The sequence below is a fragment of the Muscardinus avellanarius genome, assembly GCF_963383645.1.
Source record: "Muscardinus avellanarius genome assembly, chromosome: 15".
Taxonomy (NCBI): Eukaryota; Metazoa; Chordata; class Mammalia; order Rodentia; family Gliridae; genus Muscardinus; species Muscardinus avellanarius.
In genome coordinates this window covers 20,928,204-20,945,327 of record NC_137801.1, presented here as the reverse complement: position 1 = coordinate 20,945,327, position 17,124 = coordinate 20,928,204, and the positions used below count along the sequence as shown (strand labels likewise).

The following is a 17,124-nucleotide window of genomic DNA, read 5'->3' as shown; positions in this document are numbered from 1 at the left end:
GTTCTTGCAGGGACCCTGACTCATGGTATGGAATGTTCTCTCCTGCGCTTTTTAGGCCTCCTCTTGAGGTCGGGGCCTATGCTTATTGTTAGGGTTTGGGTTTAGAATGTCCCCCAAAAGCTTGTGTGTTGAAGCCTGGTCCCCACTGCAGGAAGGTTCAGAGGTGGAGCGTGACTGAAGGAGGTGGTTACTGGGGTGTGGTCTGGGGGCCATTTATGTCCCTAGGCCCCCCTCCCATGCACCGTGCCACCTTGGGCTTTGCCACAGTGACCTCTGGCCTCTGACCTCTAAGGCTGCTGAAATCACGAGCCTAAATAAACCTTTCTTCCTCTAAGTTGCGCTTATCAGGCATTTTGGTCACAGTGATGAAAAAAAACTGCCTAAAACATTTATTATTTATTCATCTCTATTCAACACCTGACACAGTACTTGTGACCTGACTATAACATTTATTGAACACTAACTCCGTGCCAGTCATGGTTACTGACTCAACTAATCCTCACAACAATTCTATGATTATCATCCCCATTTCACGGAGGAGAAAGAGTAGCTTGTCCCAGATCACCTGGTCCACATGTGGGAGATCTGGGATTTGAAGCCAGACAGTGTGACCCCAGAACCTACACTGTGCCTCTTAAGACTGTGGTTAGGCTGCCTGGCCAGGTGTGGTTTGGGGATGATGTCTCTTAACTTGAGGAACCAAAACAACCTTTTCCTTTGCCAGCTCCAGGGCAGAAGGCGGAACCTGGGTTACCATGGCAACCAGATCAACTGGTGGTACCAGCGGGGGGAGCCCTCAGGCCAAGGTTCTACTGCTGGCTGAAAGAAGGCTGGGTCGCCATGGGGCAGTGTTTGAGGTACCAGATGCACTGGGAGGACCTGGAAGAGTACCAGGTGAGGAGATCAGGCCAGAGATTCCAGGCGGGAACTTCCCAGGGTGGGTGGGACGAAGGGGATTTCTCCCTCGAGGCCCTGATTTTGCCAAGCAGGCAGAGATGCCTCTTGCCTTTGCTAAACCTGCACGCAGGTGGTGCAGACCAGTCTTCCAGCCCCCTCCTCCACATCTCCTGCCCCAGAGCCCAGGGTTTTGGTCCCGTCTCTGACCCCCTCTCTGGGTCCATGCTGCTCTGCTCCCTTTCCATGGTCATGGAAGGAGGGAAGAAAACCATTTCCTCCCCTGCCACTGCCTCAGGTATCCATAGTGTAGGCTGAGGGCCCTCTATTTTCCTAGCAGTACAACAAGAGAACGGGCTTTTCCTACCCAGCTCTGAAGCTCTCTACTTCCCAAGGGGCCAAGAGGGCAGAGCTGGACCGAGTGGTGGATTACCTCTCTGATTTGTTGCAGGCCCTGACCTTCTTGACCAGAAACGAAATTTTGTGGTAAGTAGAAGCCCTGTCCCCCTTTCCCTTCCCCTGAGCTGTGTTACTGGTATTCCCTCACTTTGGCCCCTGGAATGGCTCCCACTCAGAGCCACTGGGGCCCTGGGGCCGCAGCTGGAGTGGGTGGGATGAACAGACCCCAATCCTGAGACCACACTGGAGTTGAAAGAAACTTTAGCTTCAGGCTGCTGTGACTTTGTGGGCATCCAAGGTGGGGTTTCTTCATGGGATCATGGAGCTGGAAGGGCTTTCTTGGGACAACATGATAGCCAGGAAAGAACTTGGGAAACAAACGTTGGGTTTAGGCCACTCACCGGCTGGGTGAACTTGGATACAACACCTGTCTTCTCTCCAGGGCCTGCTAGGTGCCAGGCACCATGGAGGCGGTAGACATGGGGTACAGGTCCTCTTCTCATACAAGTCTCTGCAGTGGGAAGGCTCTTGGCCAAAGACAACCGTTCTGCAGTGTGGAGCTGCACAGCTGTGCCCCCAAGGATGGTGGGGAGAGTTGGCAGCTGAGAGGTTTGATCGAGAGCAGCCCAAGCTCAACAAAACCTATAAAATGAATACATGAGATTATCAGGACCTTCTGGGAAGAGTAGAGAGAAGTGGGGGTGAAGAGACCCTTTACACCCTCTGGCTGGTCCCTCTCCTTCCTTCCCTTCTCTCTGCTTGGACGTACCCTCCCCGGGTACCACATCTCCCATGGAGGCCACAAGCATGAGCCCCTCCAGGCATAAATAGGAATGAGGGGTGGCCAGAGAGCTGTGGCTATGTGGGACAGCTACAGGGCTGTGTTATTTTCTTTTAAAAAACAATATTTACATGCTTTTTTAAAGATAAAAATAGGACAAAACCCGACACGACCCATATCCTGCTACTCATATAAACCCTATTGATATTTTCTAAAAAGTATTGTACGAATAAAAATAAAATGACATAATATGTGAGCATGGCTAGAAAATTCAAATAGGATAAAAGTTTCAACTAAAAAGCAAATGTCTCCATTCTCTCCTCCAGTCCTCCAGACACAGCCCCGTGCACTGTCAGAGCATCCCAGGCTCCCAGGAGAGTGCTCCAGGCTCAGACCTACACACTGAGCCTTCAGCAGCTTTACCCCTTGCCTCCTGTGGCATCCATCTATCCATACTGTTCTGCACTCTGGGTTTTGTTTTTGTCGTTTTGGGTTTTTTTTTTTTACTTAATTAAAATTTTCTTCTTGGCCAGTTTTACAAAAAGCACATTGAGATCTGTCTCATTCTTCTTTAGTAGCTATGGATCCTTGTGTAGATAAGCCATAATTCATGTTATGATCACCAAGTTGTTTATAGTTTTCACTTTTGTAAGTAATGCTATGTTAAACATTTGCATTCAAAATTCTTTTTTTGTGTGGTGTTGGGGATTGAACCCAGGAACATTCTACCTCTGAGATACACTCCCAGCCTTCTTTTCTTCTCTTTCTTCCTTCCTTTCTTTCTTTCTTTCTTTCTTTCTTTCTTTCTTTCTTTCTTTCTTTCTCTTCTTTCTTTTTGGTGGTGGTATTGGGAATGGAACCCAGGGGCTTTTCTACCTCTGGGCTATACTCCCAGACCTATTTCATATTTTATTTGGAAACAGTCTCACTAAGTTGCTGAGAGCCTCACTAAGTAGCTGAAGCTGGCTTTGAACCCACGTGATCCTCCTGTCTCAGCCTCCTAAACACGGGGATTATAAGTGTGTGCTACCATGCCTGGCAGTCTCGCTGCTTTCTGAGGCTATCCTTGAACCTGCGATCCTCTTGTCTCAGCCTCCCAAGTACTGGGTTTACAGGTGTGCACTACCATGCCCAGCTTGCATTCAAAATTCCTATCCAACAGGAGAGAGTAAATTTACTGGGCACATATCTAACTCTAGAGTTGCCGGGCAAAGAGTAGGTACATTTAAAAAGTTGATAGATGTGATGAGGTTGTTCTTCCAGAACCTGTTGTTGTCCTCTCAGGGATGGAACATAACCAGGCTAATTCTCCTGCCATGCCAGGGGTTTTCCAATGGTATCTTTGGATCCCAGGGCTCTTCATATGTGCCAGGAGCTAGTGTGGTGGTGCTGGTGAGGATCTGAGGAGAGAGAAGGACAGGAGAGGTCTGGGTTTTCTCTCTTAAACATGCCTCCTCTCATCTCCTATATTCTGCATTGGTCTTCCACCTCCTCCTCATCCTCCTCCTCCTCTTCCTCATCCTCCTCCTCCTCTTTCTTCTCCTTCTTCTTCCTCTTCTTCTTCTTCTGTATTGGGGAATTGGACCCAGGGACAGTGTACCTCTGAGTTATACCCCCCAGCCCTATTTATTTTTATTTTGAAACAGGATCTTGCTAGGTTGGTGAGAGCCTCACTACTTCCTGAGGCTGTCCTTGAACCTGCATCCTCCTTACTCAGCCTCCCAAATCCTGGGATTACAGGCAGGCGCCACCACTCCCGGTGTCTGCATATTGGTCTTTTGAGGAAGATGGCCTTAGGAGCAAGCCATTCTTAAGGGAGCCTCCCTTGAGAGCTGCCCACCAGGCCTTGAGGTCGCCTTTGCTCAGATGGCTCCCTTCTTCTGAGAGGGGCACCTTTGATCTGCTCAAGGGCAGCCAGGGGAGACTCCATTCAGTCCAGACTTTCCAACGAGCTTTCCCCACTCTCCTTCTAGCCTGCGTCTCTGATGACTCTAGTTCTGAGCACAAGGGGCCTGCGCCCACTCCTGAGAGGCTCCTGCCCTTTGGGGCCATGGAGAACAGACATGGGTCAGGGCTGGGTAGGGATAGGGTGAGGTGTTGCTGCGTCAGGAAGAGTGGAAGGTGCGGTGGCTCGGCTTCTACTCTGCTTTTGTGTCTCCAAATCTGACACCTTCAAATGTGGCAGAGGAGACAAGCAGAGACTCCAGGGTGGTGGGGTGATACCAGGGAGAGCTCTGTTGCTTCCAACCAAGGTAGAACGCCAGGCCCAGGAGCAGCTAGGGATTCAGAACAGTTGTCAAGAGCCCTGAGGAGTGGGTGAGGACTGGCAGAGGCTGGTGGTGCTCCAGTGTTCTAGTTCAAAAGGGAAAAGACACTTTGACCTGGTCATTCCACTCACATCAAGAGAAGGGCCCAGGCAGCCAGGTGCTGTGGCACACACCCGTAATCCCAGTACTTGGGAGACAGAGACAGAAGGATTGCTGTCCAGCCCCAGCAATTTAGTGGGACCCTCAGCAACTTACTGAGACCCTATTTCAAAATAAAAAATGAGGCCAGGCATGGTAGCGCATGCTTGTAATCCCAGCATTGGGTAGGCAGAGACTGGAGGAGTGAGGTTCGCAGACAGCCTCAGCTACTTAGCGAGGCCCTTCGCAACTCAGTGAGACCCTGTTTCAAAATATATAAAGATTAAAAATAGGACCAGGGGTGTAGCTTGGAAGTAGAGCACCCCTGGGTTCCATCCCCAGTACTGAAAAAGAAAGAGAGAAAGAAAGGAAGGAAGGAAGGAAGGAAGGGAGGGAGGGAGGGAGGGAGAGAGGGGCGGGCTAGGGGTATAGCTCAGAGGTAGAACGTTCCTGGGTTCAATTCCCAGAACAATGTTACCTGAGCCAAAGGAAGGCTCAGGTACCATAGTGCTGATACACGCATGGGGGATTCCGCCCTTGGAGAGGAGGAGCAGCAGCATGATAGTTGGTATAGAGCCATCTCCAAGGTATACAACTAAATTAAGAAAGCAAAGTGGTGGGAGCTTCCAATTAACACGGAAAATACATTAGCTTCTATCTCTATTCCCTCTACTAAAAGGAGAGTCAAGAGACTGTTTAAAGAGAAGAAAGAAACCCACAGGACAAAAAGAACACAAGATATGACAGATAAGAAAGGTCAACAAAAATTTGAAAAGTGCAAAGCAGATAGATGGGCGGTACAGACTTAGCTGAGAGAAAGCTGGAAGAAAATTACCTACAGGGGTTGGATGATGGAACCAGAAAAGATGAGATTCTGAATCCTCAGATGCAAGGTCAGGTAGACACAGATAGATCGGAAGACATATTTAGTTTCTTCTCTAGCCTTACAATCCACTCAGCAGCCCTGCCCCACCCGGAAGAAGATGGGAGCTCAAATCTGAAGAGAGCTAGAGCCAGATGGGCTGCTGACTCAGGGTGGTCAGGCACCATGAAGAGCAGACGGAGCTCTCGCTCAGCCTTCAGAGCCTTGCTGTGGTCCGACTTGAAAGCCAAGGGACTCCAGGTATGGAGGGAGGAATAAAAGGAATTCTACATGCACTAAGTTGTGTCAGCATGACATTTCAGAATACCAGAGATAATGAGATGATCCTACAGGCTTCCATAGAGAGAGAAAGAGAAAATAAAACAAAACAGATTACACATGGTGTGTCAGCAATCAGAGTAACTTTGGACTTATGTTGGAAGACTGTAGCTAAACACCCTTCAAAATCCTGAAGAAAAAAAATCTCCAACCTAGAATCCAGTCCTAGCTAAACTGCCAAACTGTCTCTAATCAAGAGTGGAGGTGGAATGACGATATTTGTGGCATACAGATTAAAAGTAATGATCATATACGGGCTTTTTCTTGGGAAGCTTTTGGAGGATGTGTTCCACTAAAACTACTAAGTGTTCCACTAAACCAAGAAAAAACACAGGATCTAGAAACAGGATTTCAATTTAGAGGAAGACAAAATGAATTACAAGAATGAGAGTGTGAGGAAAGCCGGGGATGACGATGGCCGTAGTCATCTGGGTTAGAACTGAGGAGTCGGTGCTAGGAGCAGTGCCCCCAAGAAAACCCAATGGACCTACAGATATTGATCCTGTCACCATATTGAGAGGAACTCTACAGTTCTGCAGAAGGTTTAGGTATGAAATAATGATGGATACACTGAAACCCGCGCAAGTGAAAACCAAAGTGATTATTAACTCTGGGAAAAACAAAAGGCCTTGCAAACAAGAAAATGCAATCATGTTGAGAAGGGACCTCAGCCGGAGCGATGCTTACATAATACACACATACTACAACAACAACAATAATAGTAGTCATCATCATAATCATCGACGCTGTTGATTCAGGCAAATTGTTTTACACTGAAGGCTAGGGAAAGGGAAAGAAGCATATATAGAGAAAGAAATCCTTTCTTTAGTAAAATGTCACAAGATAATGTCTATGGTGAAAGAAATATGGACAAGTGGCCATCTCAGCACAGTATTTAACATGTACAAGGCCCGGAGTTTGATCCCCAGCACTAGAAAAAAAAAAAAAAAAACAAGAGAAATAGCGAGATGTTTATAAAATGCTGCTTCTGGGGAGCAGGGTGGGGAGGTAGTGTGGGATGCTGGGCATTCATTTTAATTGTAAGCTTTAGAATACTGCTTGTGTTTTTGTATTTTTTGTTTGTTTGTTTTTTGTGGTGTTTTTGGTACTGGGGATGGAACCCAGGGGCATTCTACCTCCGAGTGTCACCCCCAGCCCTATTTTTTATTCTTTATTTTTTGAAACAGAGTCTCACTGAATTGCAAAGGGCCTCACTAAGTAGCTGAGGCTGGCTGCAAACTTGCACAATCCTCCTGTCTCAGCCTCCCAAATGCAGGGTTTACAAGCGTGTACCACCACGCCCAGCTACTGCTTGTGTTTTTAACCTATGTAACCGTGTTGCTTTGATAAGCTAGACTGATATATACAAGATGCCGCTGCTTTTGTGAAATAGGGAATGTTCATCCATATATATTTGCACCAAGAGGATATCTCCAGAAGAACACACACACACACACACACACACACACACACACACACACACTGAAAGTTAACTTCCTGGAGACAACCAGAGTTGGACATAGGAGGGTTAGTGTGTGTGTTGTCTATAGGTGAGGGGTGTGTCTTTGACATGGATGCCCAGCTGACGGCAGGCACTCAGGCATGCGATACCCAGGGGAGGATAAGGCCATCATGGCTGCCAGGGCCTGGGAGACCAGACCAAGCTGATCACTTTTGAATAATTTTCCTATGTGATCTCTGATGAGTTGTTATGAAATATGGCATGGGTTGAATGGGCGGTGCCCATTGAACTTAAGTGCCCACGAGACCACTAGACAGAAGGAACCTTTACGAGGAGGGCATTGGCCTCACACTTTCCGGCCTGCTTATCTGTGACACAGAGACCAGGTGACTAGATCTGCAGATGACACCTGCAGGGGCAGATCTCCTGTGACACATGGCTGCCCCTGCGTGGCCCTCTGAAAAGCGTCTGTGGGCGCTTTTTCCAGCCTGTGGGACTTTTCTGTCATCTCCTTTGATCTCTCAAGGTCCCTTAGGCCCCTTTGGACCTCAGGCAGCTTCCTCTGACTTCTGGTTCGTTGTCCATTCCAGGAGCCCCTGCCTCCCAGAGACCTCTGTGGGACTCCACAGCCCCAGCGAGGGTTCAATGGCTTCAGGAGCAGGGCGTGGCCTGGCCTAGTCCAGCTGGGACCCAGGTCAGCCAGGCTCAGGCGGAGTTCTTTGGATGCCCCCCATCACTCAGGGGTCTCCTGGGTTGATTCGGGTCTGATCTGGGGACTGAGGCTTTGCTCCTGGCCCCCGCCCAGGCAGACCCAGACACCAGGCTGCTCTTTCTTTTACTTCCTTCCTTTTGTGCTGGGGACTGAACCCAGGTCCTTGCACGTGCTAGGCAAGCACTCTGCCAATGAGCTTGCCCCGACCCCTTCCAAAGCCTCTCCTTCTTCTTAGCACCTGGAGGCTCCCAACGCTTTACGTCTCTGCATCCTGTCCTGGCTGTTAGCTCCGGGGCCCTTCTGGAACACCTGGGGACCAGCAGGTGGAGTGTTACAGGTTTACTTCCCAGAAGCCTGGGTTGAGGCTCAGCTCTGTGCTAGCTGTGACTGCAGTGAGACTCTTACCCTGGCTGAGCCTTGGTTTCCATACTTACAGAGCAGTGTGGGCTGAGAGCAGAGTCAAAGCCCCCCGTTTCACATTAGGACGATTTAGTGGTGGAGTCTGGGTCATGGTGTGAGCCAGGCCCAGCATGCGGCTCAGGGCCGAGTTTGCTGTTACCCTCATGGTGTTAAACTCTTTGCTGCAGGTAGGGAAACTGGCTCAGGGAACAGCAGGGGTTTGTCCAAGGCCACACAGCTTGGAAGAAGCAGGGGCGCTAAAACCCATATTTTTAGGCTAAAGAAGGTTCCATTTATTAAACATGGGGAAAAGGACTATTGGCCCACGGGTCTCAGAGGCAAAGGGGTAGATAGGATGCCAGAGGCCCAGAAGCCTAGAGCCACCACTGCCTAAGCTGGAGGGCGCCAGAGCAGAGCCCACCAAGACTTTCATTTTGCAGAGGGGAAACTGAGGACCCTTAGCAGGTCCAAGGTCGCACGGAGCAGTAGCGCTGAGCCGGCCTTGGAGCCACAGACAGCCCCGTCCCTGTCTCTGAGCTAAGTGTGGAAGCGAGCCAGCCCGGGCTGCTTGGCTGCTGGCAGGCGGAATGTGTGAGTTTTTCAAATGGCTTTGACTTCTGAGTCCATTAGTGATTAATTCAGAGTTCCATTTAGAGCCAGCTGATCCATATTTGGAGGAGGAGAACATTTTGTGGCAGCGGAGATGCAGCCACGATTCATCTGTGGGCAGCTGGCCCACGTGGCAGCCTGGGGAGGCCCAGCACCCCAGCCCCAGCAGGCTCTCGGGGGGCTGAGTCTCTCACCTGGGGGAGGGTGGACCCTTGACAGGTGGACGGCACAGCCTAAAGAACCTGTTTTAGGGCTCAGCGTTCCACTCCATCCATTCCCAGTTGTAAGACCTTGAACACACCCCCTAAACTCCCTGAGCCTCAGTTTACCCATCCATAGAAATCATCACCTGCGCCTCTCCCACAGTGGGTTGTTGGGAGATTCCTCAGGTGACACGCTGGAATGCGCCCAGCCCTTGGAGTGGGGAAGGGAAGAGGGGTGGCGGGGCAGCGGGTTCCTTCTCTCCCCCTTAGGCCTTCCACGCCCTTTACTCTGGGCTCCCGGGGATGGAGCCCGGTGCCTGCAGCTCTGTCTTTCACAATTTCCAACCGGGACTTCAGGCAGGTTGTTTTACTTTCTTGGCCTCCGTTTTCCTCATGTGTAAGGAGATAATGGTCCCGGCCTTGCAAAATTTCATTGAGAACTGAAACGCCTTCATGAGGGCTGGTGGTGCGCAGTAGCCATGGCACTCCCCGCGATGGGCTGGAGGGGCAGCCGCCCTGGTGCGGACACGAGGGCTCTTTGCCGCCGGGATTCTTTACAATTAATAAGATGCACCGACAGTTGGTCTGCTTCTTACTGCCCTGTATCGTCTGCCTTAACAGTGAGGGCAATGGCATGTTCCTCTTGGCTGTAGCGGACTCTCCTGCCCTTGCCCCTTGCAGCCAGGGGCCTCAGCAGGGCGACTCCTTTCCTCTTGTTTGTTTTTGGTACTGGAGACTGAATCCAGGGACACTCAGGAAACCCCCTAATACCTCTAGACATTTATTTTTATTTTGAAACAGGGTCTTGCTAAGTTGCTGAGGCTGGCCGCAAATCATGATTCTCCTGTTTTAGCCTCCCCAGTACTGGGATTACAGGTATGCACCGCCATGCCCGACCACTTGATTTCTTTCCTCTGGTTCACCTGGCTGCCACATTCCCAGGAGACTGTCTCTGCAACCTGTTCTATACCCTGCTTTGGGGCTCCCTCCCAAACTTCCAAAGAGCCTCTTGTCCCAGTTCGGGTCCCTTAGGAGGCCAGCAGCGTCATGGTGGTCTCCACAAATGTCCAGGTCCTATTCTGGCTCCACTCGTCCGGCTTTCCTGAGCCATTGGAGGGGGATTGGACACTCACAATTGGAACCGTGTCTGTCTGCTCAGAGAGGTCTTACAGCTTGCTCCTGGCCACAGCCAGTGGTAGGGAACAGGATCCAAGTGGGACTTCACGCCTCATGTGTCAGCATCCCTGCAGAAAGTGTTGTGTCCTCCCCTGGTATCTTTGAAGAGGCCACGGGGACATCCAGGCACCAGCCATCATCACCTAGGGCCTGAGCTGCCCAGCTGAGGGCTGGAGGTGTGGCCTCTGGCCCCTTGGTGGACACTGCCAGAGTGTGGTGAGGCTGGGCGGGGGAGGATGAGTCCTGACCTCTCTCTCACCGCCCCCCATCTCCTGCCGGGGCGTCCCTTGGTCAAAACCTACTGGGAGCCAGAGGGCAAAGGCGCGGGATGCAGTTGGTACAGATGGCCCAGCGGCGCGCACTGCAGGGTCCAGGCAGGGGGCAGAGGAGCAAGTTGGATCACAGCTTGCTGTCTCCCCAGTCTCCCATGGCCGGGACGGAAAGGACATTGTTCTAGTTGGTGAGCTGTGACAGGATGAGAGGCCAGAGGGGAAGCAGAAGGAGGCCCTGGGCTCTCCCGCTGCGGGCAGGAAGAACCTGCCTCTGAGTCTCCAGCCACAAAATCACCCTCCACCCGGTCACGTGGCCCTAAATCCCACCACCCAAAGCTCCACTGGAGCTTATAGACCATGTGCTCTGGGAATGGCAGGAGGAGGTTTCAGCCACTCAGTCCCCAGTGAATGTGATCAGGTTGCTGGACCTCCTTGCTCTGCTGAGATTACGAGTTTGATGGGAGAGAAGAGAGGAAGAGGAAAGGGATAGGGGAGAGAAGGGTATTTTGGAGCGTAAAGAGAGAGCAGGCCTGGGCGGGTTCGAGGCCCCTACTGCAGGGGCGTGGTCTAACTTTGAGTTCAGCATAGTTGGGGGCACAAGGATACCCGGAGTGCAGAGGAGGCACAGAAGGGGTTTGGAGGCTCGGGGTCTTCTCTGAGGCTGGGGAATATGAGCACGTTTGCCTGCCAGCGCCATCCCAATAGCTCCTCCCATTTGCCCTTGCAAACGTGTAAGGGAGATTTCTCACCCCACTGAAGAGTCGAGGAAACTGAGGCTCAGGTGGATTCAGAAATGTGCTCAGGGGCTGGGAGCTACTGAGAGGCAGAGCCAGGACTTGAACTTCAGCTTGCTGGCTAGGGAATGTTTTAAGCTAGCCTGTGACCCTCCTTACACACACACACACACACACACACACACACACGCACACACACACACACACACACACACACACACACACACACCTCTTTCTCTGGTTCACACTCAACTTGCATCACAGCCCTCCACGAGAAGCCTGGATTGCCTTTTATTCAGAGGGTGAAACTAAGCTCAGAAGTGTAAAGTTGCCCAGCGCACGCGGCCCCGGCGGCAGCGCAGGCTCTGGTGTCCAGGCCTCCTGGCTCTAAGCCTCCTCCCTCCCCCTCCACCGGCTGCCTTGGTCACAGGCCCTGCAGACCCAGAAGCCTGCAGGTGGACGGGCCCTATGTCCAGGCTGGGGTGAGGGGGTCAGAGAACAAGGGGCCACCTGTCTTGGTGTGGGGCAGAGCTCCCTCCTGCCCCTTTCCTCTCAGGGGTCATACATCCATTTCAGCCTCTGCTGGTCACTTCTAAGTGAAGTCCCTGGACTGTCAGACTGGCATACAGCGTAGCTTACCTGCCACGAGCCAATGGGCTCTGCTCCCTGCTCACTGTGCTGCCGAGGGCTGAGGATGGGGGTGGCAGTGGCCAGAGGGGGCCCATGGCATCTCCATCTCTACCTGAGGGTCTGGATGGAGGCCTGACAGAAGTCCCTGTCAGCTCTGATGCTCTAGAACTTACTCCCAGGAGCCTCTCACTTCTCCTCAGCCTGACACACCATGATGTTCCAGGCATGCAGGTGCCTGGGGTGTCTCTAGAGGGGTGGGGAGATTCACTGCTGCTTTCTCCCTCGCCTCAGTGCATTTTCCCCTCCCCTACCCCATGAGAAGGCCTTGTGGCCCTCTTTTCCACGCCCGCGCGGCCACCCTGCCTCTCCCGCCTGTCTCCCCAGCATCCACGACACCTTCCTGAAGCTCTGTCCTGTGGGCAAGTACTACAAAGAGGCCACGCTGACCCTGGACCAGGTTAGCTCCCTGCCGGCCCTGCGGGTGAGTTGGGGAGGGGATGGGGGTGGTGTCCTGGGATGCTGAGGGGCTAAAGGTGTGACAGGGTGGGGTGGGGCCGGCACAGGTGCTGGTGGACAGCCAGTTCCATCCGCCCTTCCTCCCCCATCACCCCTGGAGCAGGACAGGTAGGTGAGCCTCTCCATCTCTCAGGCCAAATGGCCGACAGGGTGTGAGACCTGCCTAGGTCCCACGGTGGAAGGTGCTAGCCCCAGCTGGAGGCCCGCGCTGGTTCTGCTCATCGGCCTCTGCGCCTGGCCACCCCTAGAGTCTCGTAGCCTACTCCCACATGCGCCAGCTACTTCCTGCTGCTAGCCTTGTGCCCCAAACCGGGGTGAGTGGGAAGGCTCCCAGGTGCCTCGGGGTCTCGGGGAAGCCAGGGTGCCACTGTCTGCCTGGCCCATCTCAGCCCTGCCCCTTTTGTGCTCAGTTGTTACAGGAACAAGACTTCTTTGTTTTGTGGTACTGAGGACTGAACTCAGGGGCATTCTACCTCTGAGCTATAATCCTAGCACTTTTTATTTTATTTATTTATTTATTTATTTATTGTGGTACTGGGGTTCCTGGAAGCCCTTCTACCTCCGGGCTACACTCCCAGACCTATTTTATACTTTTTTTTTTTTTTTGAAACAAGGGTCTCTTAAACCAGCACGGCTGGCTTCGAACCTGCGTTATCCTCCTGTCTCCGCCTCCCAAGCGCGGGGATTACAAGTGTGCGCCACCACGCCCGGCATATTTATTATTTTGAAACGGAGTCTTGCTAGGTTGCTGAGGGCCTTATTAAGTTGCTGCGGCTGGCCTTAAACCTGGGATCCAGCTGGGCGTGGTTCCGCACGCTTGTAATTCCAGCGCTTGGAAGGCTGAGACAGGAAGATCACACAGGTTCGAAGCCAGCCTCAGCTACTTAGTGAGGCTCTCAGCAACTTAGTGAGACCCTGTTTCCAAATAAAGTATAAAAAAATAGGTCTGAGAGTATAGCCCGGAGGTAGAAAAGCCTCTGTGTTCCACCCCCAGTACCACACACACACACACACAAAAAAAACCCTGGGATCCTCCCGTTTCAGCCTCCCAAGTACTGAGATTACAGATATCCACCACCACACATGGCTCCGGGAACAAGACTCTTTACTGGGACTTCTTGCTCGAGTAGAAGGGAGATACAACTCCGACCAAGAGTGTCAAGCTGGATCCCAGGACAAAGCAGGGAGCCAGTTTTATTCATGGGAAAGGGTGGTGGGGTGGGCCAGAGTTCAGGAATGTTCATTGGTTTTAGGGACATTTTAAAAGATTTCCTTTGCCTGGGTGAGCACTTTAACCTTGAGGGGCGGGTCGTTAGCTGGTCGTCCTGGAGCCAGAGTTGACATCTCTCATATGATGTCACATCCTGTGTAAGCATCTCTGTCTCATGAGAAGGCTGAGCTGCTGTGGTTGTTAAGAGAACGCTGTGGCGGGGAGTGGGAGACACACAAATCATGGCCGGTAGTAAGTTCAAGACCCTGGGAATGTGCTATTTCAGTGACTTCTCAGCAGTTTTACCCCTTATCCTTTATATTACTTATTCTTGGAAAGTCGTGGTGTCCTGGCCTTGATACACCTGCTTCATGAGCTAGTGAGTGAGGAGGGAGGTAAGGGCAAATATCGCGCTCCCCCTCCCCCCAGTACTGGTGATTGAACTCGGGGGCATTTGACCTACAAGATACAGCCTGTCCCTTTTTAATTATTTTTTTATTTTAAAACAGAGTCTCACTAAGTTGCTGAGGCTGGCCTCAAACCTGTGATTCTCCTGTTTCAGCCTCCCAAGTACTGAGATCAGAAGTATATGTCATGTACCTGCTACATAGCATGCATGGGTCCCTCTTCTTTCTCTTCTCTTCCCCTCTCCTCTGCCCTCTTCCTCCTCCTCCTTCCTCCTTCCTCCTTCCTCCTCCTCCTCCTTCCTCCTCCTCCTCTTCCTCCTCCTCCTCTTCCTCCTCCTCCTCCTCCTCCTCTTCTTCTTCTTCTTCTTCTTCTTCTTCTTCTTCTTCTTCTTCTTCTTCTCCTTCTTCTTCTCCTTTTCTCTCTCTATTGATCTCTCTCCATTAGGGACTGAACCCAGGGTCATTCTACATCTAAGATATACTCCCAGCCATATATATCTATATATCTATATCTATATATAGATATAGATATATAGATATATAGATGTAGGTGGTTCTGGGGATTATATTTTATTTTGTTTTGAGACAGGGTCTTGCTAGGTTGCTGAGAGTCTTGGTACATTACTGAGGCTTACCTTGAACCTGAGAGCCTCCTGTCTCAGCCTCCCAAGAGCTGGAATTACAGATGTGTTCCACCATGCCTGGTGTCAGCCCCTTTTTAAAATTCTTTTATTTTGAAACAGGGTCTCACTAGTTTGCTGAGAGTCTAACTACTCTCTTAATAGCTCACAGGGCACAAGTGGAGGTGGAAGAGCAGAGGAAGGCACACCATGGTCTGAATAGCTAAGGAGCCGGGAGTTAAAGCCCAGCAGTGCATTTGCCTTGGTCTCTGACAGTCTCAGAGGGAGACTGACTCAGGCTCTTCCCCAAGAAGCCAAGAGGATCAAGACTTGGAGTCAGGGGACTGTCCCCCCAGCGAGGTGGCTGCAAGTCTGCACTCGCTCCCCAAGGCCCCGGAACCCCAACAGGCAGTGCTCCAGGAGCCGCCAGCACTGCCCCCACTTTCCAGTCTTTTAAGGACAACCGAGGGAGGCTTGTCTCTGCTGTGAAGAGGCCCTGCCCTTCCCCTGGCAGAGCCCCGAGGCGTACGATAAAAAGGATTCCCAAATCACTCCTGAGATTTTAATTAAAACTTGTACATCGCCGGGAGGCGCCATCAGGTTAACAAATCTCAGCACCGTTTCATTCTGCTGTTTGTCATCCGGATCTCGGCGGAATAATGATTTGAGTTTGTCATTGTGCAGCAAGAGAGAGCCCACCTTCCTTTCTGTCTGGAACTAGGCAGGCTGTGAGAGCCGAGCACATGGCGTGGACGGGGCCCAGGGGCTTGGGAGGAGGGGGCTGGCGCCCGAGGGAGACACATCGGGCGGGGACCCATGGCCGCATCTCTCCTGAGTGACAGGCCGTGATCGAGGACAGAGACAGAGAGGAGAGCACCGAGCTTGGGCTGGTGATGGAGGTGGGAATGGAGGCGACCAAGGAACGAGAAGGGGAGACGGGGGTGACCAGGAGAAGCCGAGGCCTTGGGGTGAAATGAAGTGGAATTCTCGAAAAGGTGAGATAATTGGAAAATGTGTCTGTGTCTTTCTGGCACCTCCTATTCACACTCACCTCCAAATGAACCCATACCCATGTATACACACACACACACACACACACACACACACACACATTCACACACAGCCTATACTCAGTTACAGACACGTGGGTGCTGGGACTTAGACCTAGACACCCACTCACGGACCCAGGGCCCAGGACAGCCAGAGAGGGTCCTGAACAAGCTCTGCCACCAACACAGACCCAACACGTTTGTGTCTTTCCACAAAGCCGGGATTCATTGAAGAACAAGGAATTCACAAGCTCCGTTGCTTTCATCGGGTGCGGCTCACTCCACGCTCCGGGTCACTTGGGGTCAAGTGGAGGGTTAAATGAGCTGGTCCTCGGAGTTGCCAAGGGGAAGGTCTGGACAGAGTCAGCTTGAACTGAGATGTGCCTCATTGTCACAGGCAGGAGAAATGAGCTGAGCCGAAGCCCAGGGACAGAGAATTGGAAGCTTGTTGCCGCGGCAGTTTTCCTGGGCAGGCTTTGGTCTGGGTGGCCAGGTGACAGGGCCAATGCGTTACGGCGTCCAGTCTTGGGGGGCTTCTCTTTTTATGGGCCATAAGTGAGGGGGTTTGATCTGGTGTGTTTGATAAACTCATGGGCCTGGCATTTCTGACATGGGGTTGATACATCCATGTATCCATGTGCTTCTGACTAAATTCAGTAAGTCCACAGGTGGCCATTTTTATTAGCACAATTAATAAATAATTTATCAGGTTGTTCCTTATGGTTGTGCCGGGCAGATGGTAGCTGTTTGCTTGTACAAACAAGGTGTAGAGTCATTCTACACAAAATGGAGTAACTTGTGGCAAACTACGGCTTTATAAAGTACTGTTTTACAAAACAGAGCAGGGCACAGCCCAAAAGCCGCTTTCTGTCTGTTGTGGAGCGACTCAGCGCAGGGCACAGCGCACTCTCTACAGAGAGGCAGGCTGGCTGGGAAGCTTCTGCCCATCTGGAGACAGACAGGGCAGAGTCCCTGGTCAGCACCAGACTCCCTGAGTGAGACTGGAAAGAAGCTTGGTGACCCCTCAGTCTAGCCACCGTCAAGTGTCCCCGCCCTGACTTTACCCGTGGAGACCTGAGGCCCCGGAAGGAAATTTTGCCCATAGTAACAGGGTGTTAGAGCCAAGATCGCCCCTGCTCCTGGGGAGTCCGCTGGGCTTCTGACTCCATGAGGCCCCGAGTGCAGAGGCTTGCCCCCGGAGGGCTGGCGTGGGGCGCGTGGGTGACTCCTGGCCCCAGAACACCCTTGTCTGGTGACCATCTTGTCCCAACAGGTGCTAGGAACTCTATTCTGAGGTGTAAAGGAGCAAGCCCTGGGTCAGGATCCGCGGGCTGCTGGGTCTAGAACAAGCTGCGTACTGTACAACCCTCAGTCTTGGCTGGTCCACCTAAGGAGGGGACCTGGCAGGGGTGAGCCAATCTGCACCCTCCTTTATGCCCCCAAAT

General features: G+C 51.9%; 1 protein-coding gene across 1 annotated transcript in view; it reads left to right on the top strand.

Annotated features, from left to right (window-relative positions):
• Positions 1-840: 840 nt before the first annotated feature.
• CIB4 (calcium and integrin binding family member 4) overlaps positions 841-17,124 on the top strand; it is a gene marked incomplete at both ends in the record, with an annotated part of 59,669 nt that continues 43,385 nt past the window's right edge. Inside the window, 3 exons of the mRNA XM_080711334.1 lie at positions 841-894; positions 1,346-1,380; positions 12,262-12,358. Of these exons, the coding sequence (XP_080567460.1) occupies positions 841-894; positions 1,346-1,380; positions 12,262-12,358 (186 nt within the window). The remainder of the gene's footprint in view (positions 895-1,345; positions 1,381-12,261; positions 12,359-17,124) is intronic.